The 27,939-nt window shown below is 35.5% G+C and overlaps 2 protein-coding genes across 3 annotated transcripts in view; one reads left to right on the top strand and one right to left on the bottom strand.

Moving 5' to 3' along the window:
* The first annotated feature begins 1,516 nt into the window (after positions 1–1,516).
* On the top strand, positions 1,517–22,120 carry LOC128229240 (uncharacterized). Its single transcript, XM_052941008.1, has 24 exons — positions 1,517–1,683; positions 5,778–5,808; positions 6,083–6,199; positions 7,512–7,629; positions 8,067–8,132; positions 8,352–8,417; positions 8,636–8,817; positions 9,076–9,152; positions 9,465–9,538; positions 9,896–10,053; positions 11,226–11,430; positions 11,903–11,964; positions 13,031–13,090; positions 13,590–13,701; positions 13,949–13,996; positions 14,198–14,305; positions 16,142–16,186; positions 16,507–17,172; positions 17,447–17,569; positions 17,849–17,966; positions 18,254–18,407; positions 18,736–18,798; positions 20,497–20,569; positions 20,900–22,120. Exons 1-24 carry the CDS (start codon positions 1,524–1,526, stop codon positions 21,122–21,124), a joined length of 3,111 nt encoding a protein of 1,036 aa, XP_052796968.1. The 5' UTR covers positions 1,517–1,523; the 3' UTR covers positions 21,125–22,120.
* Positions 22,121–22,758: 638 nt separating this feature from the next.
* The window catches only part of LOC128227259 (ribosomal RNA-processing protein 8-like), a 12,787-nt gene continuing 7,606 nt past the window's right edge, over positions 22,759–27,939 (bottom strand). For both annotated transcript variants that reach the window (XM_052937618.1, XM_052937619.1), the window contains exons 3-6: positions 26,369–27,606; positions 25,642–25,771; positions 24,470–24,576; positions 22,759–23,197 (exon numbers count right to left, since the gene is read on the bottom strand). In XM_052937618.1, coding sequence (XP_052793578.1) covers positions 22,990–23,197; positions 24,470–24,576; positions 25,642–25,771; positions 26,369–27,606 — 1,683 coding nt within the window. In that variant the 3' untranslated portion in view covers positions 22,759–22,989. The remainder of the gene's footprint in view (positions 23,198–24,469; positions 24,577–25,641; positions 25,772–26,368; positions 27,607–27,939) is intronic.

Raw genomic sequence — 27,939 nt, 5'->3', positions numbered from 1 at the left:
CAGTGCCCCTCATTGCCAGGGTCGGTGCCCCTCAAGGCCAGTGTCAGTGCCCTTATGGTCAGTGTCAGTGCCTCTCATGGCCTGTGTTAGTGAGCTTATGGCCTGTGTCAGTGCCCCTCATGGCCAGTGTCAGTGCCCCTCATTGCCAAGGTCGGTGCACCTCATGGCCAGTGTCAGTGCCCCTAGTGGTCAATGTCAGTGCCATCATGGCCAGTGTCATTGCCCCTCGTGGCAAGTGTCAGTGCCCCTCATGGCCAGTTTCATTGCCCCTCATTGCCTGGGTCGGAGCCCCTCATGGCCAGTGTCCTCATGGCCAGTGTCAGTGCCCCTCGTAACCAGTGTCAGTGCCCCTCATGACCAGTTTTAGTGCCACTCATTGCCAGGGTCGGTGCCCCCATGGGCAATGTCAGTGCCCCTTATGAGGTGTGTAAGTGCCCCTCATGGCCAGTGTCGGTGCCCCTCATGGCAAGTGTCGGTGCCCCGCATGGCCAGTGTAAGTGCCCCTCATGGACAGTGTCGGTGCCCCTCATGCCAGTGTCGGTGCCCCTCATGGCCTCTTTCAGTGCCCCTCGTGGCCAGTGTCAGTGCCCTTCATGGCCGGTGTCGGTGGCCCTCATGGCCGGTGTCAGTGACCCTCATGGCCAGTGTCAGTGTCCTCAAGATCAGTGTTAGTACTCCTAATGGCCTGTGTCAGTGTCCCTCGTGGCCAGTGTCGGTGCCCCTTATGACATGTGTCAGTGCCCTCATGGCCATTGTTGGTGCCCCTCATGGCCAGTGTCAGTGACCTTCATGGCCAGTGTAAGTACCCTTCATGCTGAGCGGGTGTAGTGCAACTCTGGCTAGTGTAAGTAGCCCTTTTGCTCCGCGAGATAGTGCGACTGTGGCCAGTGTAAGTACCCTTCATGCTAATAGGTGTTAGTGCGGCTGTGGTTAGTGTAATTATCTCTTGTGCTAAGCAGGCCAGACGTGTAAGATCCATTCGTTTTTTACAGCTAGTGTCGTACATACACACATGTTAACGCAAACGAGTGTACTTCTAGTATTCTGATTCTGCACCGAAAACAACAACAATATATAACTTCTACGGCAAACAGGAGGTGTTAACAAAAAAATGGCCATAGTATATATAATAGTATATTTTGACTAAAAACAAAGTTTCACGTCAGTCAACTCTCTATTTTCACTGTTAACAATTGTTCTGCTCATACAATCAATCATTTTTTATTTAGGCCTCTAGAAACATAGGTTAAATACCCATGAACAGCCGCCATGTCCCTCCTCCGGGTGGGAATCATTATATTGGTCAATTTTTGGAAAAAACTTATCAAGCTTTAAACGTTCATTCTTTTGTATAATAATCATAAGTAGCAGCAGCAGCAGCGGCGGGAGCAGCAGTATTATTAATAGTGATGGTGGTGATTTTGTAGTTTGTATTGACTGCTCCGTTAGGCAAGAAATTGCCGTTTTGACCATATCAAGATCTTTATACAACAGATGCTTGTATGAAAGCGTCCACTTGAACAATGACTGCTAGAGATAGACATTTCTACGATATTCCTCTCGTTCAAGACGTAGGAGACCAAAATCAAACGTCAAACGAAAAGGATGTCTTATTAAAATATATCAATAGTAATTTGATTGGAAATGGAAAAGCGTTTAGTGGTCCTTTCGGACTAAGAAAAGGTTTGTCATATAAATTCGCGTATGTCACTCGGTGGAATTACAATTTACAGCCGATTCTCTTAAAGCTCAGAGATCGAATTTAAACTTTTTTCCTACTTACAATTTTTCAAAGGTGGGTAATATTTTTACTCGCATTTTCAAAAAGTTTCTTGCTTTTTTCCTTAAACTTTCAAATGAAGTTAATTTAGGGTAACTGGACAATTCGGCACCAAACGAATTCGGCATAGTCAATTTGGCACCAACACATTCGGCACCCAGTCGACTCGGCACCATAAAGCATAGTCATTTCGGCACATAATTCACATTATCTTTAACTCAACTTTTCTCACTTTCATTCGTTATATGGTTCGTTTATTTCAATTAAACTACCTTTCTAAAAATATTCGATCATCCAATATGAGTATCATGTATCTTTTTTTTTCAGTAATAACAGATGGCTCAAGATTATGAACATCTGGGTTTTTTGTTATACAGTGTATTTTCTTGTGTTTTCTATATCTTTCTTTACGTCTAAATGTATTTCTGCGGTTCTTATTTTAAACGCCTACGCATGCATTTGTTTATTGGAGGATATTTTGTTACTTAATTTTTGAACTATAATTAAAGTCAGTAGAATGCGTGCGCTCTGGGTAAGTAATGATTACAAGACACGTTCATTATCAAAAGTTTTATTCAAAAAAACTTTAAGGCAATTCATAAATTATCATATTAAAATAGTCATTTGTAAATACAATTTCTTCAAGGCACTGTTCATGTTGATTTTTTAACATGATATACATGTCCTTCCCTTTTGCCTAGGCCTCACAAGACGGCGACACTTTATGCTCAAATCGTCGATCATTGTTTAATCCAAATACAGTTTTCAACACCTAATCGAAACATTTAACAGTTAAATAGAAAAATTCTACAACTATAACTGAAAATCAGTCTGTCTGAATATATACGCCCACGAATATCATTTAGAAATTTGCCACGCGACCCCCGTGTACTCATTTAAACCATATGGTTATCAATTAACAATGGTATGTTAAAGATTATTATTAATTTTCACACCAGGATAGGGTTGATTAACGAGACACATGCCGACACACTATGACATGCGTTTCTACAGCTAATAATCTCATCGCACAACAAATAACTCTGTAATAAATTTAAAGTCGTCTGTTTATTTTCATTATGTTTTTAGTAGTTCATGAAGATATTTGATTTAAGTATTCTGTGCATACGGAATAAGAAAGCAATTTGTCAATAAAATGATTTAAGTTTAACTAATAATTATATTCCTTTCCGTGTAAATGAATTTACGTTTAAAATCAACTTTAACGAGTTTATTTTCATAAAAATCACATTAAATTGGGCATTATATCATAGCATCTTTATTTCATTTTTGCAAAATACTTTCATATGTTTTATTTTTATTTTTTGAACAACGAGTTTCAGCATAAAGTTTTTATGTTAACGTTTTTATTATGTCACGTATATTGTTTGTTATCTCGAACATTCCTTTTGAATTCAGTATAACAAAAAAAACCCGGATTTAAATGCTTTTAAAATATTTGTACAAGTACTTAAATTTTAGAAAACGGTACGGTATATTAATGACAATGAATACAGAAATAAGAATGGAAAACAGAATAAATATAAAGTAGCTCTATAAATATTTCGGGGAATAATTATTTTTCTTGAAAAACATGTAAACCCTTAAAGCTTGAATACACGAGCAAAAAGTAAAATAAAACGGTGCCGAATTATTTTGGTATCCAGTCGGATGGTGCCGAATTGGCGGTGCCGAATTAACATAGGGCCGAAAAGGTATGTATGCCGAATTCGTTTGGTGCCGAATTGTCCGGAAACCTTAATTTAGCATTCAGCCATATAATAAAGTAACATAAGTGAATACAAGTGAGTTCTAGTAAAATGTTTAATGAACAAGTGTAGGAGCTGGGGCCGCGGCCCCAATATTCTGGCTAATAACGGCAATGGGGCCGCGAATATTTGATACCGATTTTCTTAATAATCATATTTTAAATAAAGCTACAAGCATACCGGTAAATTATAGATCAATACCAGTCTGACACGATATTGAATAAACAGGTCACCATGTCATAATTAAACCTGTGACCATCTAGCTAATTGGCGTGTGAATGGCGTGAAAACAGTCAGCGGATTATTAAAGACGGGCAAGTGGAAGAAGAGGCAATAAGACAATAATTATTTGTATCCTTTTTGATAATTGCATTGCATAGAATTGTCATTAAATAGCTAGCAATATGTATTATTTCAAACTCGTCACATTAAAGTCAAAATCAGCACTCGCAATCAGTGTCAAAAAAGTGTTTTATGCCTACCTGTTATGAGTTGTTAAGCATCTATGCGACATGATATTCGTTGTGTACTCATTAGCGTTCGTCCTCTGGTATTTGTTTTGAAATTTGGGACTCGCAAATTTCAGCAAGTAGGTTTTTCATGAGGTCGCTATCGGCAAAACTGACTCGCATTTAGCGAGTGTGCGAGCGTAATTTCCTATATCAAACATTTCAATTTGATTACTTTCAATTTGTTTCATGTTTAACTTAGTGCTGCTAATTAATTTAGTTGTATATTGAAAGGGTGTCTTATCATTGCAATTATGAATTTAATGCTGTATGATTTTTTTCATAATTTATAATTAGTTCACTGTAATTTATCACAAAAACCGATTGGGTCAAGTTGGTGAAACATAAATGACAACTATTTAAATTCTGTTTTCGCTTTAATATTTTCCCCTAACAATTATATCAATTTATAAGCTTTCAAAATTTCATTTACCTACATTATGTCAATGTATTTAAGTAATTAAGGATATATACTTTAGTATCAGAGTTTCTAGAAATATATATTTTGGACCCTTAATATCACATATGTACACAGTGTCTGAAATTCGGATTTGAAGCTACTAGCCCGCTCAGGCTACCCGATAGGAAATAGTAAACGGGCACGGGTCTGTTTCCTGCACATTTAAGACAATGTTTGTAGAGAATGATTATTTTCTGTCCACATTAAAAACTTAAAAATATCTTTCTTTTTATTTTAGCTAATAAATAAAATTTATTTAAACAAAATAAATAAAATATCAATGTTGATATTGCTATTTTAGCATTATTGATTTTCATAGCCATCTTAGTTAGCGAACTGCCGAAGTTATCCGTTAATTTACATAATGGGCAGAGTTATTGACATCATTGGGGTTGACTTATGCTTATAGACATAGTGACTGGTTAGAATCTGATCGATAATCACTTGTCACTTTGGGCGTTAATTAATTTTGATATGTGTTTGTATTCATTAATTGAATAAACAAACATTCAGCACATGGCTTAGAGGCCGCCAAATTCGAACACTGTACAGAGCCAGATGTCACGAAAGTTCTCAAGACTTTAAATGTTTTATTCTGTACAATATTAATAAATTAACATTGTGAACTTTCAAATACCCTAAATCTATCACAATGCCTTATTAATCTAAGCCCAAAGTCATCTTATAAAGCCATGAGCAAGATTAAGAGTCGATGTTTATTTTTGTAAACATTCCAATTTGGCTACTGGCTAACAGAGAACACTACAGCGCATGCGACAATATTATAGTCCATCTGTACTTCACATAAACAAAGTCCGATTTTTGTTTAAATTTGTCTGCACCACTGTGTGAGACAACTTTGGACTTTATTTAATTGGTGTTGATGTTTCATAGTGAAGAATTATCTTTTTGTTATTGGCATTGTTGCTCAACAACTTTTAATGTTTTATACCTCGGATGATTGGCCATAACTCAAAATTGAGTCATGACCTCAAATGAAACTTACTACATATGCTTTGGAGGCAATTTGGACATGTGTAGCAAGGCCCATAACTCTGACTTTAATAATCGTAAAGTTATGCCCCACGACCATCTGAATAACCCCTGATGAGCGATGGCGCTCTCTTTTTGGTGCTCTTGTTTTAATTGTATGCCATAAGTTATTAATATTTAATCAAACTATTTAACAAATTAAAAAAAATATATAATCAAAATACAATTTTTTTTGTAAAACCCCCCCATCTTTGTTGTCTTTTCAGTTCTTTACTTGGATTACACTGCATCTGGAAGGTAAAACATTGACAATGCATATTAAGAGACAATTGCCTTTTTTAGGTTATATCATTTTCAATAAGATTCATATTCCAACTTAATTCATGGTGAAGATGTCATATCTATATTTGTTACACAAAATGTATATCTTGATGAAAACCTTTTCAGTTAAAGTTAAATAAAAGCTAAACTTGCATCCCAGTAATGCTTTTCAATTATAACTGTGTTTTTATCCCAAAACTTGTCTTAGTGTTATTTGTACGTACAAAATATAAGCAAACTATTTGAACAGATCACTTGAGTTTATAGAAGATTATATCCGGGATGAAGTTCTGCCTGAGTATGGGAACACACATACAACCACCACTGTCACCTCGCTGCAGACAACACTTTACAGGCATGAGGCAAGGTAGGCTACATATATTGAACCTAGGGACAGATAATTAGCGAAAAAGAAAATGATGAAACCATTGAATCTTTGATTGTGGTTCCCTTTGTAGGTTGTCTTATCCGTGATATAAAGTGATACTACAGTGCATTGCACATTATACTTAATAATAATATAGTAACACGTTGTATGTATAATCAATATAATTCTGTGTTATTTGACACATTTTCACATTTAATACATTTCACATATTAGCCAGTATGCCATTAAATGTATTCTTGGTTATGTAAAACTTTATGCATATATAGATAATAATTTTCATAGATGGTGTAATTGCAAAGGGATGCAAACGAATGGCAAACTTGATATTCGCATATTCGGTAATTCTTTCGATCGAATATTCGAATATTCGATTACCGAAATACATATTTTAGAAGATGTAGTAAACTACTATTATTACTCGCTAAAGTAATAGCCGGGGTATTTTTATCCCGTAATGTGTTGTGATCCCTGATTTCCCCAGATGAGTTTTTGAAATTCTCCATTTTCAGGAAGAAATAAGCAATTCATTTTAATCAAACAAACAATAATATCAAAAAATATAAATTCTGTTGCCTTATTATTTGTAAACAATGTGAAATTAGATAAATTCGTAGTCAAATAGTAGTGCACCAATGGAGGGTCTTTCCGTAGGATGTGCAGCCTTGTTCTGTGATTGACCTCTAAATTTACTAAATATAACTATGGAAAACCAAAACCAACTCGGAAACTAGTAAAATAATAAATCGAAAATATATGTGGATTTGACTCATCTATTGTACAACAATAGAGGAAATATATCCTAAAACGCTATACTATGCATTTACATTTCAAAGCACGAACATTGTATCCAAACATTGAAAACAGTTTAAAGCACATATTACAACATTATTGTAGCACATGGCATTCATATCATCACGGCGATTTGAGTTACGTTGCACAGCTTAATTTGCAGCCAAGACAACACATTGGTGTTAAAGCCGATTCCTAGCCAGATATTGTAAAAGTAGGGGGACTTTTTATAGTACCCGAGGATAAGTCCCTAAATGACATATGACGCGTGTTAAATGTATTGTCATTAAATTCACACCTCTGGCATTAGGGGCCAATCGTTGTAAAAACAAGACAAACAAACTTTATAAACAACAACAGTGTTGTAGGCAAAAGGTTTTTTATTCTCTTTATTGATTTTTTCCCCCGAATATTCGAATACCGATTTTGACATTCGAATACCAAACGTTTGATCGAATATTCGTTTGCATCCCTAATTTTTATATGATTCCTTTAATTTAAGAGATATAGTGCGCAATGCTGTGCATGCCAGTGAACACGACGCAGTGATCTTTGTGGGCAGTGGGACAACTGGAGCTGTACACAAACTTATACACTGTCTAAATCTTGATCATAAACCAGTAAGTAGTGGTACAGAACTTATATGTCATGTGATCAAGAAACAAGTGATTTGATAGTGTGTCCTTTTTAAATCAAGTTATCACTGATCTTGTTTTATATTGCTGCCCACTGTTTCATCACTGATAATTGACCAGGTAGTGTTTGTCAGTCCATTCAAATATCCTTAAACACAATGTGTACTCTATTTGACCAGCTAGTGTTTGTCAGTCCATTCAAATTGCCTTATACAATGTGTACTGTATTTGACCAGGTAGTGTTTGTCAGTCCATTCAAATTGCCTTTAACAACACAATGTGTACTGTATTTGACCAGGTAGTGTTTGTCAGTCCATTCAAATTGCCTTTAACAACACAATGTGTACTGTATTTGACCAGGTAGTGTTTGTCAGTCCATTCAAATTGCCTTTAACAACACAATGTGTACTGTATTTGACCAGGTAGTGTTTGTCAGCCCCTATGAACACCACTCAAACCTCCTGCCTTGGATTGAAGTAGGAGCTAAGGTATGTCAGTTAGCCTGGAGAGATTGAAATGCTTTCCGAGTTATATGTGTTCTATTGAGAGTTATATTGTTATCACAGGCTGTATTGGAGATGTCACTTAACATTGTATTGGTAACCTCAAATTCAAAACTGTTAACATGTATGTCATCATGCCACTAAATTTATGATAAATGTGTAAAGAAGGCAATTGCTATTAACGTACATCACTTTTTCTTGCAGGTAATAAGAGTGAAGGCCAATAAGGAAGGATGTCTGAGTATGAACCACCTGGAGACTCTGCTCAAGGTAAACCTTTTGCTTTGATTTATCGAGTTGTCTCTTCAAGAAGGTCCATGCTTGTTATTTGAAAACTGTTATATTTACTTGAAGGAATTTGATAATGTTCAATCTTTGCTATGTACATTTTATCAGTAGATTTTGACTATTCGATGAATATAGGCTCTACTGTAAAATGTTATTTGATCAAAGGTTATCCCTGTATGTTAAAAGGAATTCATTTCCAGCGATGGTCGGGCACTGGGCGTCAAATGATTGGCTGTTTCTGTGCAGCATCCAATGTGACTGGGGTGCTGGTGGACGTTGATCCAGCCACAGTTCTCCTGCACAAGCACGGAGCTCTCGCCTTCTGGGACTACGCTACTGCTGCTCCCTATGTTAAAATTGACCTGAATCCTGTGATTGCAGGGTAGGCAGTTACAGTCTTACATTAGGTTGTACTAGTAGTTAGTTTACATCATGAGCAATTCGCATTTATATATGATACAAATGTATTCTCTGTTTTTTGCTTATCATTTTAGTGTTCATTTATTAATTTGAATACAGTCATAGAACATTATTGGGGAAAAATAACAATCATCATACTTTTAGTTTAGTTTTTGAAAGCTTTTATTGAAGACCTTGAAGGCTACCTTAGAATCAATTTGCAGAAATGTTAACGTTACAGACCAGACCAGCCATACCTGTCCAAAGATGCTGTGTTCATATCTTGCCATAAGTTTGTTGGGGGCGTGCAGACACCTGGTATGTGTTCACATTAGTCTTATCTATTAGAAAACCATGCCTTGTTTGAAGTGGGGTCCAAGTTTACAACTGAAAGTACAATAACACCACAAGAAATGCTATATGATGTGAACAAACAGGCATTAATTATGAACTTTCCTTTTCTCATGATTTTCGAAAAAAAAAAGAACCATATACATCTATGAAGACAACATCAAAAAAACAAGATCATAAAACCTTTTTTATCCCAGTAAACCACAAATTGTTTGCCAATGACTTTAAATGAGAGGCAGTATCACAAATGGCAATTTCAATGCAATGAACTTCCTACAGGTGTGCTGATAGCGAAGAAGAAGCTGTTCAAGAACACAGTGCCAGACGGGTGTGGCGGGGGATCTGTCTTCTTTGTATGTTAAACCTTGCTACTATGCTGCAAAAAGTACAATCTGACTTAAGATTAAGATTTATGACTTTTCTAAAAATTCTAAAAATCAGATGTAAAAGTGAACTATTAATATTCGTTTTCTGGAATAACAGGAACTTCAAAAAGGCAATGTTTATCTCAGCCAACAAAAAAAACTCACTTCAACATCATACTTACAATTGTTAACTAGTAAACCCATGTTTGGATGTATTTGGTAGAAAATTTACTGAATAATTGCTTTTTTAATGCGGCCTTTAGTGTTAATACCTTCTATGTCTTCATACTTTCACCAAGATATCATGCATAATACCATTTCTGAATTCTGCTGCTGTACCCCCAGGTACGTCGTGATGGTCATCGGTACCTGCAGGAGCCAGAGTTGAAGGAAGAGGGCGGGACACCAGCCATTGTTGAGGCTGTTAGGGCCGGGCTTGTATTCCAGCTGAAGCATGCCGTCACACCAGACCTCATCATGCAGAGGGAGGAGTACATGCTCAGGTGAGTTTTGTCTCCTGATTTTAAGCTCGACTATTCGAAGAATATGGAGAGCTATACTACTCACCCAAGCGTCGGCGTCGGTGTCACACCTTGGTTAAGGTTTTGCATGTAAGCAACTTTAAGTCAATATCTCAGCAAATACATCATGTATTTCATTGTTACTTCAGATATGTATTCCCAACTATCTAACCTAATAATTTAATGAAGTTAGATAACACTTTTTGGAATATAATGCAAATTATGGGCCTTTATTATTTGACTATCTGGTTAAGGTTTTGCATGTAAGCACACATAGGTTAATGTCTCAGCAACTACTTGATGTATTGCATTAAGACTTAATACAATGGTACTCAACCATCCAATCTACTTATCTAACCAAGAAAGATACCTCTAGTTTGCATTAAATTCAAATTATGGCTCTTTTTAATTGGACATTGAAATTCAAATACATCATGTATTGCATTAAAACTTCATACACAGACTCCCAACCATTCAACCTTCTTAATTAATCAGGAAAGATAACTCTTGCATATTATATATTTTTTGCCCAGGCTTTATTATGACTTAGAAATTATGGTTAAAGTTTTGCATGTTAGCACACATAGGTTAATATCTCAGCAACTACTTCATGTATTGCATTGAGACTTCATACAATGGTACTCAACCACCCAACCTACTTGAATATCCAAGTTAGATAACAGTACCGTGTATTTTGCAAATAATGGCCCTTTATTATTGGACTTAGAAATTCTGGTTTAAATTTTGCATGTTACCACATTTATGATAATATCTCAGCAAATACGTACATCATATATTGCATTGAAATCTAATCTAAGTTTTCAGTGATCCATGTTTCGCCAAAACTTTTCAATCCTCATGCTGAAAAGCGGCAGAATAGTTGAGCTCGCTGTCTCTGTGACAGCCCTTGTATTGTTTCTGCTAGTGCTACTAAATTTGGTAAAAATATTGCTCATGTTTGTATATGTCTTCTTTGATACAGAAGACATGAAAACAATTAATTAAAGATCTTTACTCATATTCACATGAATTGTTAATATATTCACAGCAGTAAAAAAATCATGGCCTTAAAATGTGGTTTGTTCAGGATTAGTCCTACATATGGTTATTTAAACTATTTTTATTTTATTCTAATACTGTGTTGAAATACTCAGGAGAGCAAAGAAGGCATGGCAAGATGTCCCTAACCTAGTGTTGCTAGGTAACTCTGAAGCCCCGAGACTTCCGATATTCTCCTTCCTGATTCTTCACGAAGAGACTGGTCGGTTTCTCCACCACAACTACATTACTGCTCTGCTCAACGATCTGTTTGGTATCCAGGCCAGAGGAGGATGTGCATGTGCAGGGCCGTACGCCATGGTGAGAAACTGTTTATAGACCGTTTGTTAGTACATTCCTTAAATAGTTAATAAATGAGAGTTGTATTATATTGGTGATACTTGTGTTAGATCTACGTGATGTTTGACATGTCTCCGTTACAGACTTCTTTAAATCGTATTTATATTGTTTGTGTGTTTGAGGATAAATATGGGTGACTTATTTAAAGAACTACAAAAAAACTGTGGTTGTTCAAAAACTGGCCGTCAAATGAAGCTAAGTTCTGACCATAATTCCTTTTGTTTTAAAATAAAGTATACTTATGCTGGAACAGAACTGAAAGTTAATGATTTGAGCTGGAATGCCGGTCCAAAATACAATTATGTGCAAACCTTTATGTTTACCGCAAGGTATTAATTTCACGCATTTTACCACAAGCATGTTGAAATAAATTGAGTATTTTGAATACAATAAAGAAAACTTGTGTACCCTGTTTCGTCTCCTTTACATCTAGGATATCCTGGGAATGGACGAGGCTACAAGCAAAAATTTTGAGGATCTTCTGGCAGAGGACAGGTTTGACATTTTATTTTAATACTTTATGTATTGTACCAGTTTTGCCATAACTACATACAAGTACTTTTGATATCAATTAGTGATGAAACAATTATCGAGTACAATTGATAAATCGTCGCTGACAATGCTATGTTGGCGACAATCGATAGTGTTGTCCAAAATCGATGTCGCTAATGTAACTTCCGGTAACTACGTTATTTTTGTTATGCGGAAATAGAAGAGTGCGGTGAATGTAAATACTTTTGGTTAAAAACTGACAAACTCCCTATACTACAAATTGTATATATATTTCATAAAACCGCAATAATCTATCGCTATGGTGTTGTGGGTCAGGTTTTACCTGCAAATACCGAGGATCCTGGCTCGATGCATTTTGTTTTTGAAACCTTATTTGTATCGTTTGTTATTAACAAATTTACTTTTTTTGTGAAAGTTTTATGAAATTAGGATATTTTGATAAAATCTTCAATATTAACGGTTATTGGATGATAAGCTGGTTAACAAATAATTAAAATGCTTTTACATGGATAAAATGCTTAGATAACTTTCAAGATGCGGTGTGCATCATTTTGCGATTGATGTACAATTATTAAGTACACGTAAGTGTTTTATTGTTATGTTTTTTCGTTACGTTATTAAAGACAGAAAAAGGTTATGTATATTTGCTTACTGTTGCAAAAAGCATGATTATAGAATCACACATGCTGATTCCAGGTTAAACCATTTAAATCATGATTATACTATAAAGAATGTATTCCTAAATGATATTATAAGCTTTCGATTATTGTCCGATTGTAAATCGAAATACTTGGTTCGATTCGATTTGATTATCGATAGCAAATGGGAGTCCGATTTTCAAACACTAATATCAATTTACCATCTGGCCTGAATTCAAAGCTATTTTGAATTATATATGGTAAAGAAAATTGTTATAAATGAATATTAAGATCAACACTCAACAAATCACCAAACATGTCTGAATCTGCCCCAGAGGCTTAGTAGGTAGACAATCTGAAAATACTTCCATTTCAACAAATGTATAGACTGATGCGTTCTTTTATTTTAGTCGACTGGACAGAACCCATTTAAGGAGATACAGAGAATATTCTCAACGAGAAATCATCAGGTAAGTTTGATATCAAATTCATTCTTGGTCAAGTATATCACAGATACTAGTACTCTAATATTTGTTAATATATAATACATTGTATTTGTTTTCTTGGTATTATGGAAATAGTGACATTGTTCATTTCTATAATCTGATGGCATCAGAAAATGTGACCCATATTAAATCTGCTCCTCTTTATGTTCATAAACTCATGTTAGCTATCAATAAAACATAACTTTGTTAACCAAGAGACACAACTCTTATTTAGTTACATTTATGTATTTTGTTATATATAATTTGCATTGGAACATTTATTATTGTATAAATTTTCGTTTGTTAGTTAATTGTTCATAAAATATGCACTCTTTCGATAATTAAAGTACATCTCCTTTTGATTTAGTTATTATGTTCTTACTTTATTGGTATTTAAATTAGAAGAGACTTACATCATTTTTATTAAGTTCTCATCACCAGTGACATGAGGCCTTTCTATGCACTAAATCGGCCATCATTACAGGCCTGGGTTTGTGCGGATAAACTTTCCCTACTTCCTGGATGAAGAAAGTCTGAACTTTACACTGGAGGCGGTGAAAATGGTTGCCAAACATGCATGGAAACTACTGCCTCAGGTATGGGGTAGATTTTTATACTCAGTTAATTTAAATTCAGTTTTGTGATGTATGAAAACATCAGTTTATTTGTTCTAAACATTCTTTAAGGACAAACATGTTATTCATTCAGACAGCTTTTCCATTCTTGCAAACAGCTTCTTTAGACAGTTTTTTCATTCTTTCAATTTTTTTTTATTTTTCAGACAGCTTTTCCATTATCCATGACAGCTTTTCCATCATGCAATGTAATTGTTTTCATTTCCAGTACATGTTTAACCCAGAGACAGGAGAATGGAGGCAGGTCAATTTCCAGGTAAGATACTTTTTGGGAGTATTTTGAACTATTTATAAAGATCATTGGACTCAGTTTTATACCGGTAGTCAATTATCATTCATTTTAATGGAGATGGTTATCATTCATTTTAACAATGAAGGTTATCATTCATTTTAACAAAGAAGGTTATCATTCATTTAAAGGGAGAATTGTTTTTAAGAGCTGTTTCTCCTTCTCTAGGTGTTCAAGGATCGCAAGTGGCTGGGCCATATATCGTACAGCTCAGGAGAGATGACATACAAAGTGCCACCCCTTGTGGAAAAAGGACCACTGCCTGAAAACCATGAGGTATTTGGTTCTGTAGCTATGAAAAGAGAAAACATTTCAAATTAATAAGAGCATCATTATAGACAAAATTATTCTCTTGTCAAAAAATAAGTATATGCAGTCAACTGACATAAGAAATATGATGTCAGGAATTAATATCAAAATGTTCTTTTATGACAAATCAAAAAGATACAATTTGAAAAAGTTACTGAAAATATAGGTAAATCTTGAAAGTTTCAAAACACTTGCATAAGTCATATTTCAATTAAATATACTCATATGCCTTAGTTTTGGGTGTTATTCCAACAAATCTGTTGCTTTTTGATTATATAATAAGGCCAATATAAATTAATTGCTAGATTGCTAGATTTTCATCCCTTTTTTAAATGGGGGGGGGGGGGCATTTTTTTGTTCTTTTTTTCTTAGATGAAACTGAATCTGTTTTATTTAATTAAACACATATTTTTGTACAAAATCAGATTCAATTGCGTTGTACATCAGTATAGAACATGCAAAATAATAGACATAATACATAAAAACAGAGAATTTAAAAGCATATGAAAGAAACGACAATAAAACCAATAAAATATACACATGTCTCAGTTATGTAATTAGAACAATGTCGAAAAGTCTCTTACATAATGAATTAACTGTTATTGGACAACTACATCTAAAACAGCACATAAAAGTCCCTAAAAAAGTGCGTTTTCAGACTTCTCTTAAAAGTGTCTAAAGACGCAGACTGTCTTATCATTAAAGGCAGTTTGTTCCAGAGCTTTGGGCCAACTGTACTAAAACTTCTATCATGAAAGGATTTTCTTTTGTTAAAAGGTATCTCAAACTGTAACTCTGTTGAATCTGTAGACCTTAACCCCGATCTCAGACAAAAGTTCTGTGAGGTAGGCAGGTGCATCATTAACAGAACACTGGTACATGAAACATAGCAATTTGAAATGAATTCTGGCCTTGATAGTCAACCAATGAAGTGCATATTTAGGGCTTGTTTAGAACTTTCGAATTTGCCACGTTTTAAGACAAGTTTTGCACACATATTTTGAATACGTTGCATTTTGTATAGATTACATTCTGCTATGCCAAACAGTATAGAATTACAGTAATCTAAGTGTGAGATGACTAATGAAAGTACAAGGATTTTTGTTGCATCTGCAGTAAGAAATTTACGGATTTCCTTAATTCTGAGATAGTTTAGCATTGCAGATCTGCATTTGGTTTTTACATGCTCTTTAAGATTTAGAATTTCATCCAAGTGAGAACCTAAGTACCTTATAACACTGTTTCACCGTTGAATAAGAGCTCATGCTCTTTCTTATTGCATAGGAACCATATACATGTGTTTCCAGTTGAACCACCAACAGAATCTTAACAATTCTCCTTTTTACATGTGAATAATATACATCAACACTGTAGGTATAAATAAACGTTGTTCCCAGATAGTACCGGACAGATACACAAACACAGACCATACCTTAACATCTTTATTTGAGTCAATGAAATTGAATAGGCGAAGGAAAAAAGAGGAGGCTGGCGGGGATGAAAATCTAGCAATTCATTTTTAGTTGCGAAAGGAAATCCATAATTTTTTAGATCTTTTAGAGGTCTTTATGAGGACATTCAGTAGTGGACTAAGGTGAACCCTAGCACATTTTAGGTTGTCCAACAATGCACTCTTAGATGTACTATGTCTTTATGTATGAATTTCATTACACATGTTAGAAAAGTGAATGTTAAACATTATATCTTCTCCGTGCCAGTGACATTGTAACTACACACAAAGCTGTTTATCTGAAGTGGTTACAGCTGATATCGAAGATAACCCCTGTACCTCTGATTTTACAGGATTGCCTAAAGAGAGCAGAGGAATTGTTCATGCAAGCAGCAAAGGTAAAACATTTTAATTACATGACTTACAATAGATGCATTTATTAAACAAAATGATCTTTTTCATTTCATTGTCATATTGAATAATTTTATATCTAATGTGTTTAATCTTTGGAAATTACTGACAACACTTAATCTTGTCACTATAATACACAACTTATGCATTAAATAGAGAGCTGGTTATTTCTTGCTTTAATTGAGCTAAGGATTTTTCAGTTGGAATCCAACTTGAGTGGCATTAATATCAGCTCAAAGGTTTTTTTTAATCTTATGCAATTAAACTTAAAAGTAACATGTACATTGTTCTTCTTCTAATTATCCAGGTCAAGCACCAGTTGACTGATCACACAGTTATGTTTGATGAGGACTCCAAGCCTCTAAGGTGGTTCCTGCTTCCAAGTGAGGCTGCTTCCTGTCTACAGGGGAACCAATCCCAGAATTCCTACACTCTACCCTTCTGTCCTCCTTCAGTTAGAGAACAGTTGGGATTATCTCCCTTTGAAGAGCATAACAGTGATGAAGAACCATCAGAAAAGGATATGAGGAAAAACAACATGTTGAGAAATGTTTTTTATACATTTGATGAAGGTGAAGTAAGTGAAAATGTGGGAAAGGTTAGTGATAGAAAATTAGCAAAGAATGAACATTCTGATAACACCAAAACATCAAAAGAATCAGGGAATTCTCCCAGTTCAAGCTCCCCAGAAAGGTCAGAGACGGAGAAAGGTGAGTCAGGGATATGTGCATTGAAATCTGTGGATAAGTTGAACAATAGTCAGAACTGTGATAAAAGTGAAAAAGTAGACAAGGATTCTACAGACATTTGTGTGAGAAAAAGAGCAGGCAGTGAAAATGTTGTTGGTAATAGTAAAAGACAGAAGGACGTGGCAGAGAATGATGGTGCTGGAGGGAATAAGGGCAAACAGAAGAAGAAAGGAGGACAGCAGTGGTTTTCTCCACCCAAATCCATCTTTACACCATTCCTCAAGGTAAATTTGTTTTTGTTGTGATCTATCTTTTAAGTTGATATGCCTAACAAAAAAATATTTGTTAAGAGTAGCTCGACCCTACTTACTAAAAGCCACTGATCATAGTAATTTTTATGCCCCAGAAGGATGAGCATATTAAAATTGCACTGTCTGTCCATTCATCTGTCTGGCTCAATGTTACAATGTAGATTATTATTAAAACACTCTTATCAATTTGATATCGCAATCAGAAATACTGATCAATAGATGTATCAATTTTTTTCATTAACGTTAGGCCATGGAAGAGTATGGCATGTTGGTGGATGGAGACAGGGTTCTGGTGTGTCTCAGTGGAGGCAAGGACTCCCTCTCTCTCCTCCACACCATCAGACAGTACCAGTTCTACTGCAGGAAAAAGGTATAGGGTCTAGACACAAAGGACTATGCAGGAGATAATATGTGGAACGTTTGCTCCTTTTACCATACTTCTAGTTGATTTTTAGAACTAAAAAACAACTTGGAACAAGAAAATCTCTTATGTCAGTGAAACAAACGACAAAACTGCTGTTACTATGCTTTGTTAAAATCCACAGTTTTAAAATCTTTGTCTCTTAATGTTTGCTTATAAATGTGTATGTCATGATACTGCCATTAATTATATCAATGCTAGTCTGTACTCAGCAATTGTGGTTTTCAGAAAATGAGTTTTGATATAGGGGCAGTGACTGTGGACCCACAGACCCCTTCATATGACCCCAGCCCTCTCAAGAAATACCTGGCCAGTCTAGGAGTGCCTTACTTCTATGAGTCACAGTGTAAGTCAACCTAGGTGAAACCAAACATTGTTTGCTTTTTTTTTAAATAAGTGAAAATTGGTTTGAAATGAAATACTGGCTAATATATAAACTGGGAATTATTTGTATTTTTTGGATTAAAGATATATACAGATAATGCTTGGAATACACTGGTAATCAAGTTTACTAACCAAAATACAAAACATCGCAGTGAATATGATAATGGTGACCCTTATGATGAAAGTATAAAAAATTATATATTACTGTTATACTGATTTGCTAGAAGAAATTCTGTTTTCATGTTTAAGGTATAATGGATCAGGCGTCAAACCTGCCATACGAGTGTGCCTCAATCTGCAGTTTCTGTAGTCGCATGAAGCGGGGCATTATTTACGCGTGTGCACGCAGGGAGGGGTACAATGTGCTGGCACTTGGCCAACATCTAGACGACCTCTGTGAGAGGTCAGTGGTACTGTTCGAATGATTAATCTTTTATCATAATATGGAAACAAGTTTGAAGGTGAACTTTAATAAATCATGATTATATCCAAAAAAGTGCTTGTTCAATGTTTGCAGAAAAGGGATTAACAGTCTTATTTGCATGTGCTTGTAGCCCTTTTGGAAATCAATCACCTATGTACATCCGATTTGGAAATTCAAGGTCTTCAGAAATTTCAATAAGTGCTGTTATTTCCCTTTCATAATTCTGCCATCTGATGTAATATGTACAAAACACCTATCTTGTCTAACATATTGGTAGGTTGACATTGTGTTTTGTTGCTGTTTTCAGCTTTTTGATGTCCATATTCCACAATGGCAACCTGAGAACAATGAAGGCTCACTATACTGTAGAGTAAGTGATTTCAGTTGACACCAAATCACATTTTTATGCCCCCGAAGGTGGGCATATTAAAATCGCACCGTCCGTCCGTCCTTCCGTCCGTCCGTGTGTCCGGCTCAATTACTCGTGTCCGGGCTGTAACTTTCCCATGTATGGACAGATTTTAAAATAACTTGCCACATGTGTTCCACATACCAAGACGACGTGTCGCGTGCAAGATCTGTGCCCCTACCTCAAAGGTCAAGGTCACACTTAGTCTTTATTCACAATGGAGTGCTGCATATAGGACATAGAGTATAGGTTGTCGTGTCCGGGCTGTAAATTTCCCTTGTAGGGACAGATTTTAAAATAACTTGCCACATGTGTTCCACATACCAAGACGAAGTGTCGTGTGCAAGACCCGTGTCCCTACCTCTAAGGTCAAGGTCACACTTAGTGTTTATTCACAATTGAGTGCTGCATATAGGACATAGTGTATAGGTTGTCGTGTCCGGGCTGTTACTTTCCCATGTATTGACAGATTTTAAAATAACTTGCCACATGTGTTCCACATACCAAGACGACGTGTCGGGTGCAAGACCCGTGTCCCTACCTCAAAGGTCAAGGTCACACTTAGTCTTTATTCACAACGGAGTGCTGCATATAAGGACATAAGAGTATAGGTTGTCGTGTCCGGGCTGTAACTTTCCCTTGTATGGACAGATTTTAAAATAACTTGCCACATGTGTTCCACATACCAAGACGACGTGTCGCATGCAAGACCCACGCCTCTACCTCTAAGGTCAAGGTCACACTTAGTGTTTATTCACAATGGAGTGCTGTATTTAGGACATAGTGTATAGGTTGTCATGTCCGGGCTGTAACTTTCCCATGTATGGACAGATTTTAAAATAACTTGCCACATGTGTTCCACATACCAAGACGTGTCGCGTGCACGACCTGTGTCCCTACCTCTAAGGTCAAGGTCACACTTAGTCTTTATTCACAATGGAGTGCTGCATATAAGGACATAGAGTATAGGTTGTAGTGTCCAGGCTGTTACTTTCCCTTGTATGGACAGATTTTAAAATAACTTGCCGCATGTGTTCCACATACCAAGACGACGTGTCGCGTGCAAGAACCGTGTCCCTACCTCTAAGGTCAAGGTCACACTTAGTGTTTATTCACAACAGAGTGCTGCATATAAGGACATAGAGTATAAGTTGTTTTGTTCGGGCTGTAACTTTCCCTTGTATGGACAGATTTTAAAATAACTTGCCACATGTGTTCCACATACCAAGACGACGTGTCGCATGACAGACCCGTGTCCCTATCTCTAAGGTCAAGGTCACACTTGGGTGTTTATTCACATTGGAATGCTGCATATATAAGGACATAACAGTGTCGGTTGTCAAGTATGGGTGGTATTTTTTTATGTTTAGAGGCAATTTAAAATAACTTGCCATATGTATTTGACATGTAAAGGCAAGATCAACTTTTCATGTACCTTGTTCATAGGTCAATGTCACAATCGGGGGCATTCGTCACATACTGTGACAGCTCTGGTTTTAATATTATACTTAAAAGATTACATGTAAAAAAATATGCTGACACAAAACAGTAAATGAATTTACACAAACTGACTTTAATATCATATTGTTCGTGAATGATGTTGCTTTACCCTCAGAGATTATATAGTTGATTTACAATGTTTACTCTCTATATTTGCAGGGAAGGAGACTTGCGAGTGATCAGGCCTTTAGTGTATGTCAGAGAGAAGGACTTACGAGAGTTTGCAGAAACAGTAGGTGTCATTTATATTTTTGTTGTAATAAAAAGTCAACATCCAAATATTTTAATCATCCTTATCTTTATTTGGGAAAAAATCTACACTTTCAAGTACCATTACAACAAGAATGTTTCTCTGTTAACAATGGATAGTTTATATTTCGGTTCCATTCATCCAACATTCATTTATCGTTAATTGTTTAACTCTTGATGTGAAATAATCTTCCATTTATATTAACCGAAGAGAGCAACACCTTGAACCAAAAAAGAACATAGCCATAGGAATTTAATTAAAATATACTTGTATTTATAAATTCCGCAGTTCACATAATGTCCATTATTTCAGAACAAGCTTCCAGTGATAGCGGAGAACTGCCCAGCATGTTTTGAGGCCCCGAAGGAGCGTCACCGTATCAAGCAGCTGCTTGCCTCACAGGAGATCATGTTCCCACGGATCTTCCCGAGCCTCAACGCTGCAATCAAACCCATCATGGCCATCAACAGGACGCAGCTCAAGCTAGCCGATATTCTCCAGGCTGCAGATGGGGATGGGGATGATATGGACATCTGATTGTTACAAGTATTTTCAATTATCCTATGATGTGTTATTTTGGATGATAAATAAAAGACTTAGACATTGGGGTTCTCATGTGATCATTTGGTTTGTTCGCTATATATATTTATGTACATAGTATGCTGAAATAAAAATATAAAACTTTTGAAAAACTGTATAATATTGACCTCTTATACTAAAAATTAAAAATACTACAAATTGACTGAAAGTGACACAGACAAACCCTTCTTATAGTTACGCTAGCAAGACTGAAGCATATAGCTCTCCAGCAATAGGTCAACATAAGAAAGTCATGTTTTAACAACTATTTTAAAATCCAACCACGAGACACCCTAAATGGCTATATGTCAAGTTATTGGATTATTGGACCTTGATTCATGGTGGTTTGAACAGAATCCATGTTGCCTGTATGAAAAGAACATATGGCCCAAGTTTCATTAAAATCCTTCAAAGGGTGTAAGACAGATGGAGAGGAATCAAAATCACAGCACAAAACATTGACCTTGTACTTTAACCTTGACCTGGTGAGGGTCCAACATGGGTTTTGAATGTCCCCTTGATGAGAAAATCACGTAACCAAAGTTTTATTAAATTGTTTCAGGGTTGTAGGCAGTACGTCAACCATACTTTAGTCATTCAGTACCGAACAGTTATTTAGTTTTTAACAGTGACCTTGGCCCTAGGGACCCCATAAACTCTTCCTATTTACCAAGTTTGGTCACATAATAACTAAAATCTATCAATGACCAATATTTGTATTTATGGTTAATACCGAATTCTGTAATCTAATTGTGTGATAGCAGTTACCAACCGTGTGATGTATTAAGTCAATAGAATGAAATGTATAGAAGTTATTAGTGAATGTCCAAACTTGCCCTTAATCTTCACCTGGACACAATGAGCAGATTGTTAAGAAATTTGTTAAAGTAAACAATGTTGTTAACTTCGTCGTTGTTTACCGCTGTAAAGGTTGAATGGTTACACTAGTAATCTGCAATATTTCCAACAAGATTTGAGACAACTGTTTAGCTGTACTTGTTTCTATTTCAATCTTACAGCACATCAACAAACTTTTCACGTTTAAAAGTAAATGTCGTTGCCGTTAATCATGTTGTAGCTTTAATCAAGATCTGAAAAATCGGCCCAATGTGCCCTAAACCTTTAACCTAAGTTCCAAAGTCAATCCAGGGCAATAATTTGTATAAAGGATGAAATGGTGTTATGTTACCTAATTGTTAGATGGTCGTCAGTATTTGTCTGAAGTATTAAGTCAAGTGAAAAAAGGGTATAGAAGTAAAATCCCCACTTTTCCTGAAACTTTTACCTGACACAATGTGTCCTAAAACTTTAACCTAAGTTCCTAAGTCAATCAGGGGCCATAATTTGTATTAAGGATTATATGGAGTTTTAAAACACTCATTGTGTGATGTTCCTGAACAATTGTGTCAAGTATCAAGTGAATTGAATGAAGGGTAACGGAAAATGCCAGCTTGCCCTAACACTATAACCGGACGCAGACACCGACATGAGTAGTAAAAACTCCTTATTCTTTGATTAGTCGAGCTAAAAAGGGCATTCTTATGGTTACTTTGAATAGGAATAAAGATTTGCAAAAAATGAAACTAAATATAACTTTTTTGTATATTTATTATAAGTCTCCCTATAATTTCCCCAAATACATTATTCTAAAGCAGGATAAAAATATCTCACAATTACTTCTTTAACATAAAATGACAATTCTTTAAAAAATAATCAACAATGAAAACATGCATATGAAGGATAAAGCTAAAATGTTTATTTGACAACAAAATGACTTCAAGCGTTATACACTTAGGCCTGACTCAAAGAAAGTGCTACATGTACTATCTCTTCTTGTACACACAAGGCTTTAACTTGATATCTTCAGTGTTGCCTGACTTGACTGGTGAGGTTTTCATGAAGTCCATGAGCACAAACATCTTGTTGCTGTTATCCTGTTTGCGAACCTTGAAGCCCATTTTTTCAACTTGAAGCACAAATCGGCCTGGGTTGTCAAACCTGCTGGTCACCTCGGCTACAAGGAGTGTGCCACTGAAATGAGAATTTAAAGTTCAGAAACAATAACCTTCAATTTATATTAAAATCATTGATTGGTGAGACTTTCTAAGGATAGTATGAACATACCAGCTTAGCTGTCCTATCAATGAGCTACAGTGTAGACAATGAAAAATATCCCAGTTTGAGAATAAATGGGTCATATATGCTATTGAATGACCATACCTCGTTTAAGCACAATCAGCAGTATGGCTGTATTTTCATGTAACCGCTTTTTAGCTCTACTGGCCAAAGGCCAGAAGAGCTTATGCGATGGTAATGTGTACGTAGTATGTGCATCCGTGCGTCTGTAAACAATTGCTTGTGAACACGATACAGTCTTCAGTTTTGATTGTATCTCGATGAAACTTGTACAGTATCTAGATATCCATTAGAGCTCGGTTCCTTTCGAAAACCAGCAAGATCCGCCCATGAATGCCTAGATTATGGGCCATGAAAGTTTTAAAGAAATGCTTTTTATTTTTAGCCAGGTCTGCATGAGCGAATTCTATTTTTAGCCAAGTTTACATGTACATGTAAATTCAAGTCTAGAGTTAAGGGAGACAATTTGCAAGTCTAGGATTTTGAGAGACAATTTGTTTTTTGCTTTTGCAGTTGATTTTGTGAATTACTTTGCCTTTTCTTAGGCCATTTTTTAGCTTTAAGTTTTGTAGTTTGCGCATTCATCTAAACAAAATTGGTTGTGAATGTTTAAGTTATGCACCTGGTGTCATTACTGGCCACACCCAGGGTTCACAGGTTTGGTAAACATAAATCTGGAAAGGTTTGAAAATCTTTTTGTGTGTTCGTGCATCCATCTTAGCACAATTGATTGTGAATGTTTGTTGTTCAAATTGATCAATGTTGTCCTAGGATGCCCTATACTTTGACCTTTTGACCAACTTTTTTTTTAACTTTTAAAACTACAGACATTTTTACTATGAGTACAGTTTTGAAAGCATTTTTTTTTTGTCAGATGACTTTTACTTGGCACATATTAAAATAGTTCATGCAACTAATCTGCTTACAATACTTTCTGGGCTCAGATGTTGAACGTGCTACGTTTTCAGGTAACCCATACACAAAACATAAACTATATGTCTGTTGCCTTTTACCCATACATACATGGCTCTGGATTGATATGACCACAAAAGCCATGCCAGTAGAGCATAGGCCCTTTTGGGCTTCTTGTTTATAAATGTTTATGTACTTTTAGAAGGCACAGACAAGCTTAAAGGTCTAGATTACATTAAATGCAAGCATCTGTACCTGTGTTTGAGGATCCTGTTAGCCTCTCGCAGGTAGGAGGAGAGGTTGGTACCCATCAGAGACAGACAGAACACAGCTATGTCAACACTGCCGGGATCCAGTGGCACCTGCAGGTAAAACAGAACTCAAGAGGTAAAACAGTCACTGAAGTTTATCTGTCCTAACTCCAAATCTTGAATGTCAATAATCAAAAACATTTTAAGATGCACTATTACTCCCAAATTAAGATTTAACACATTTAATACAATTGTTTTAATATACGGATGAACAAATGTCGAAAACAATGGTTCTTATGAAGGATACTGAGTTTATTTTAAAAGAAATGTACAGAAAACACAGTATTGCTACCTTATGAGACTATAGTAGACCGCAGTATATCTTTTAGCATTTACCAAACATTTTATATTTTTGCATTTTCAGCTATTAAGTACACGGTTATAATATTGTTAATAGACATTGATACTTTCCATAAATGCAATATTTAATAAGTAGTTGAGGGTGTATTACTCAAAATTTATGTTTGTTCTACATTTGTATGTACTGATTTTGAATAAGAGTGTCACTTTAATAACATTCCTTTTTTATGCAATGTATTTTTAGCGCATATCGCCAGGTGATTTTGTACCCAAAGGTTGGAACATTTAGGCACTGAACAATACAGCTATAACATTTACTGTTTGTTGAAATAAATATAAGTATACAAGGGGTGTTTCTTCTCCATGTACTTTTTCATGTGTTTGTGATGGAGCTCACATGATCTGACAAATGATCAAGAAGTTTCCAAACTGTACTTGTTTTTGTTTCAGACAACACAGTTACATTTACTTAGCAACGCTTTAAAAAGGGAAGAAACGGTAATTACTATAATCTGTCATGGACATCCTGTGGCATGAAATGTTCATACAGGTACTAGTGGGTGGTGGAATATCTGGTACACGGCAAACTATTCTACCCGTCAATGCCATAGTATTAATTAAATGATGTTGCAAATTATATTGTCAGAATTTATTTGTTCATTAAGCATCAGAAAGTAATTTAGTATAATCCAACCATTTCGGGGTTTTAATCACCATTTTGGAATATTCTTGCACTCACCAGATATATACATAATAAAATATTGTCCAGGATTTTAGCTCCACAGTAAAAAAAAAAAGTCACCATTTTAAAATTACCTTTGACATATCACACACAGTCACATGGTCGTTAAGAGCCACTAGATCGAAGGAATGGACCTTGTTTGCCACACTTTGAGCAATCTTAGCATCACCACACCCAAAGTCAGCAATCACCAGCTTTTTAGGCCTGAATATAACATTCAAATATCAATTTTATAAATATGTTTGACAATCATGAGATGTGTTGGATTACAAATGGATTACAAATGCTACCATTTTCTGTATTACAATGTGTTAACTTTAACCATATCATTAAATATTGAAGTACAAAAGGAAAATTTTACTCGCATAGAAGTTATAAAAAATATTTAAGACTAATAAAAGTGTCTGGGGTCTCTTATTATAATAATGATCAATTTTTTTACTAAAGTATACATAAAGTGTTAAGCCCCTGTTCGTCGTACATGAGGTATACAACAGGTCTCCCACAGGAAATGAGGGGAATTTGTGTTGGGTCGTAAGCTTATCATATGAAATTTAGGTGTTAAACACAATTGCATGTAATTTTAAGGATCATTTTGTAGGTTGTTGCTTGGTGGCCTTCAATTTTCTGATAATCTGAGGCCCTCAATATTGTCGGAATTTCCTGCAAAAGCCCGACATTAAATCCACAGATGTCTTACATCATCAACTGTTGTGGTTAATTCTATCTTATAATTGGATAGTCTTGAACAATTTTCCAACAACATAACAGCTTTTTGTAATCACAGTAAAAGACACCTACTTTGACTTTATCTGTTTGATGATGATGTCCACAGGGTTTGTGGGCCATTTCTCCACCTGTCCCTGGAACCCCTCATGGTACACACTGAACGCATCCCTGTCTTTCTTAAACAAATCAAGGGCCTCCTTACCAGTGCTCGTGTACAGCTGTTCATTCAGGTAGCGAAACCGTGCTGCGCTCAATCGATCCCTACTTTTTTCCAGTAATGTTTTTTCACCACTTTTACTTTCTTTCATATTTGCTTCTGTGATCCTTTTATCACTTTCATTATGAGATATATTCTTGCTAAATTTACCTTCAATGTTTTCAGATTTATTTGAACTACTTTGCGCTCCTTGTCCTTTGGCTGATAACAAAGCATTTAGTTTTACAATGTCAAATTTGGGTTTGGTTTTGCCACTCTGACTACCTGTTGTGTCCACAGGTTTAGAAATGCCTTCATTTTTATCTACATTCTTCTTCTTTTTTTTCTTTGGTTTCTTTGGTTCTGAAGAACCATTGACAGTTTTACTATGTGCTGAAGCATCTTTGTCCTTGATTGCATCCTTTGTCTCTGATTTTTCCAAGTTTTCTTGTACACTCAATTTCAATGTACTTTCTGAACCAGAATTAGTTTGTGAATTATCTTTAGAATAGTCCTTGAATTTATTCTTCTTACATTTTCTTTTCCTTTTCGTTTTACTTGAATTATGTTCAGTGGATTCCGTTTCCAGATGATTAACCTGACTAGTTTCTTGACTTGAATTGAGTGAATTACTGTTTTTACTAGCATCTTTTTGTTTTTCATCACTACTTGCTTCCATTTCATTTATTTTCTTCTGTTTCTTCTTTTTCATTTTACCTTGAGATGGCATGGACAAATGTGCATTGGTGTCATCTTTAGTACTGGTATCTCCATCTTCTGAACTCTTTTTGTTAATGCCATTATGATCATTTTTCTTCTTTTTCATTTTCTTTTCAGGACTGCATCCACTCTTGTCGCCAGTGTCTTCAACATACCTTTTCCCTGTACTTTTCCCCAATTTTAATCCAGGGTTTATGCCAATTTTTGTTTTAACACTACTATTTTTATTCATTTCATGATTCTTGTTTTCTGTCTTCACTATCCCCGTCTGTGCTGTACTATCATTCTTTATCTTTTCCTTCTTAGAACCCATAACTGTGTTAGCACCAACAACAGCAGGGTGATCTGAACTGGCAACATCTCTGTGTTTTCTTTTCTTCGCTTTGTTTAATCTCTGAAATAAAAAATGAATTGATCACAATTAATTTGTCCATTCTGTAATCTGCAACCTTAGTAATTTACTTCCCCTTTTCATAAGTAGTCAGTAATGATGTTTCCCATGATCGATTATAATCGAAAATGAATTGGTTGGGCCTGAAATCAATTGTATTTGGTTATAATTGATCATAATTTTTTTTTTTTAAATATGAGTTAGTGTTCAAATGTTATCTTTAACAAAATGGCTGATGAAAGCACAATGAGCAAGAAAATGAACTATTTTTTATACAACAACACTTAATAACATCAATCATAGACATATAAAGGTATATGCATATCATGATTAAGA

The sequence above is a fragment of the Mya arenaria genome, chromosome 3, assembly GCF_026914265.1.
Source record: "Mya arenaria isolate MELC-2E11 chromosome 3, ASM2691426v1".
NCBI lineage: Eukaryota > Metazoa > Mollusca > Bivalvia > Myida > Myidae > Mya > Mya arenaria.
Note: the sequence above shows the minus strand (reverse complement) of the source record. Positions and strands in the feature narration are given on the sequence as shown.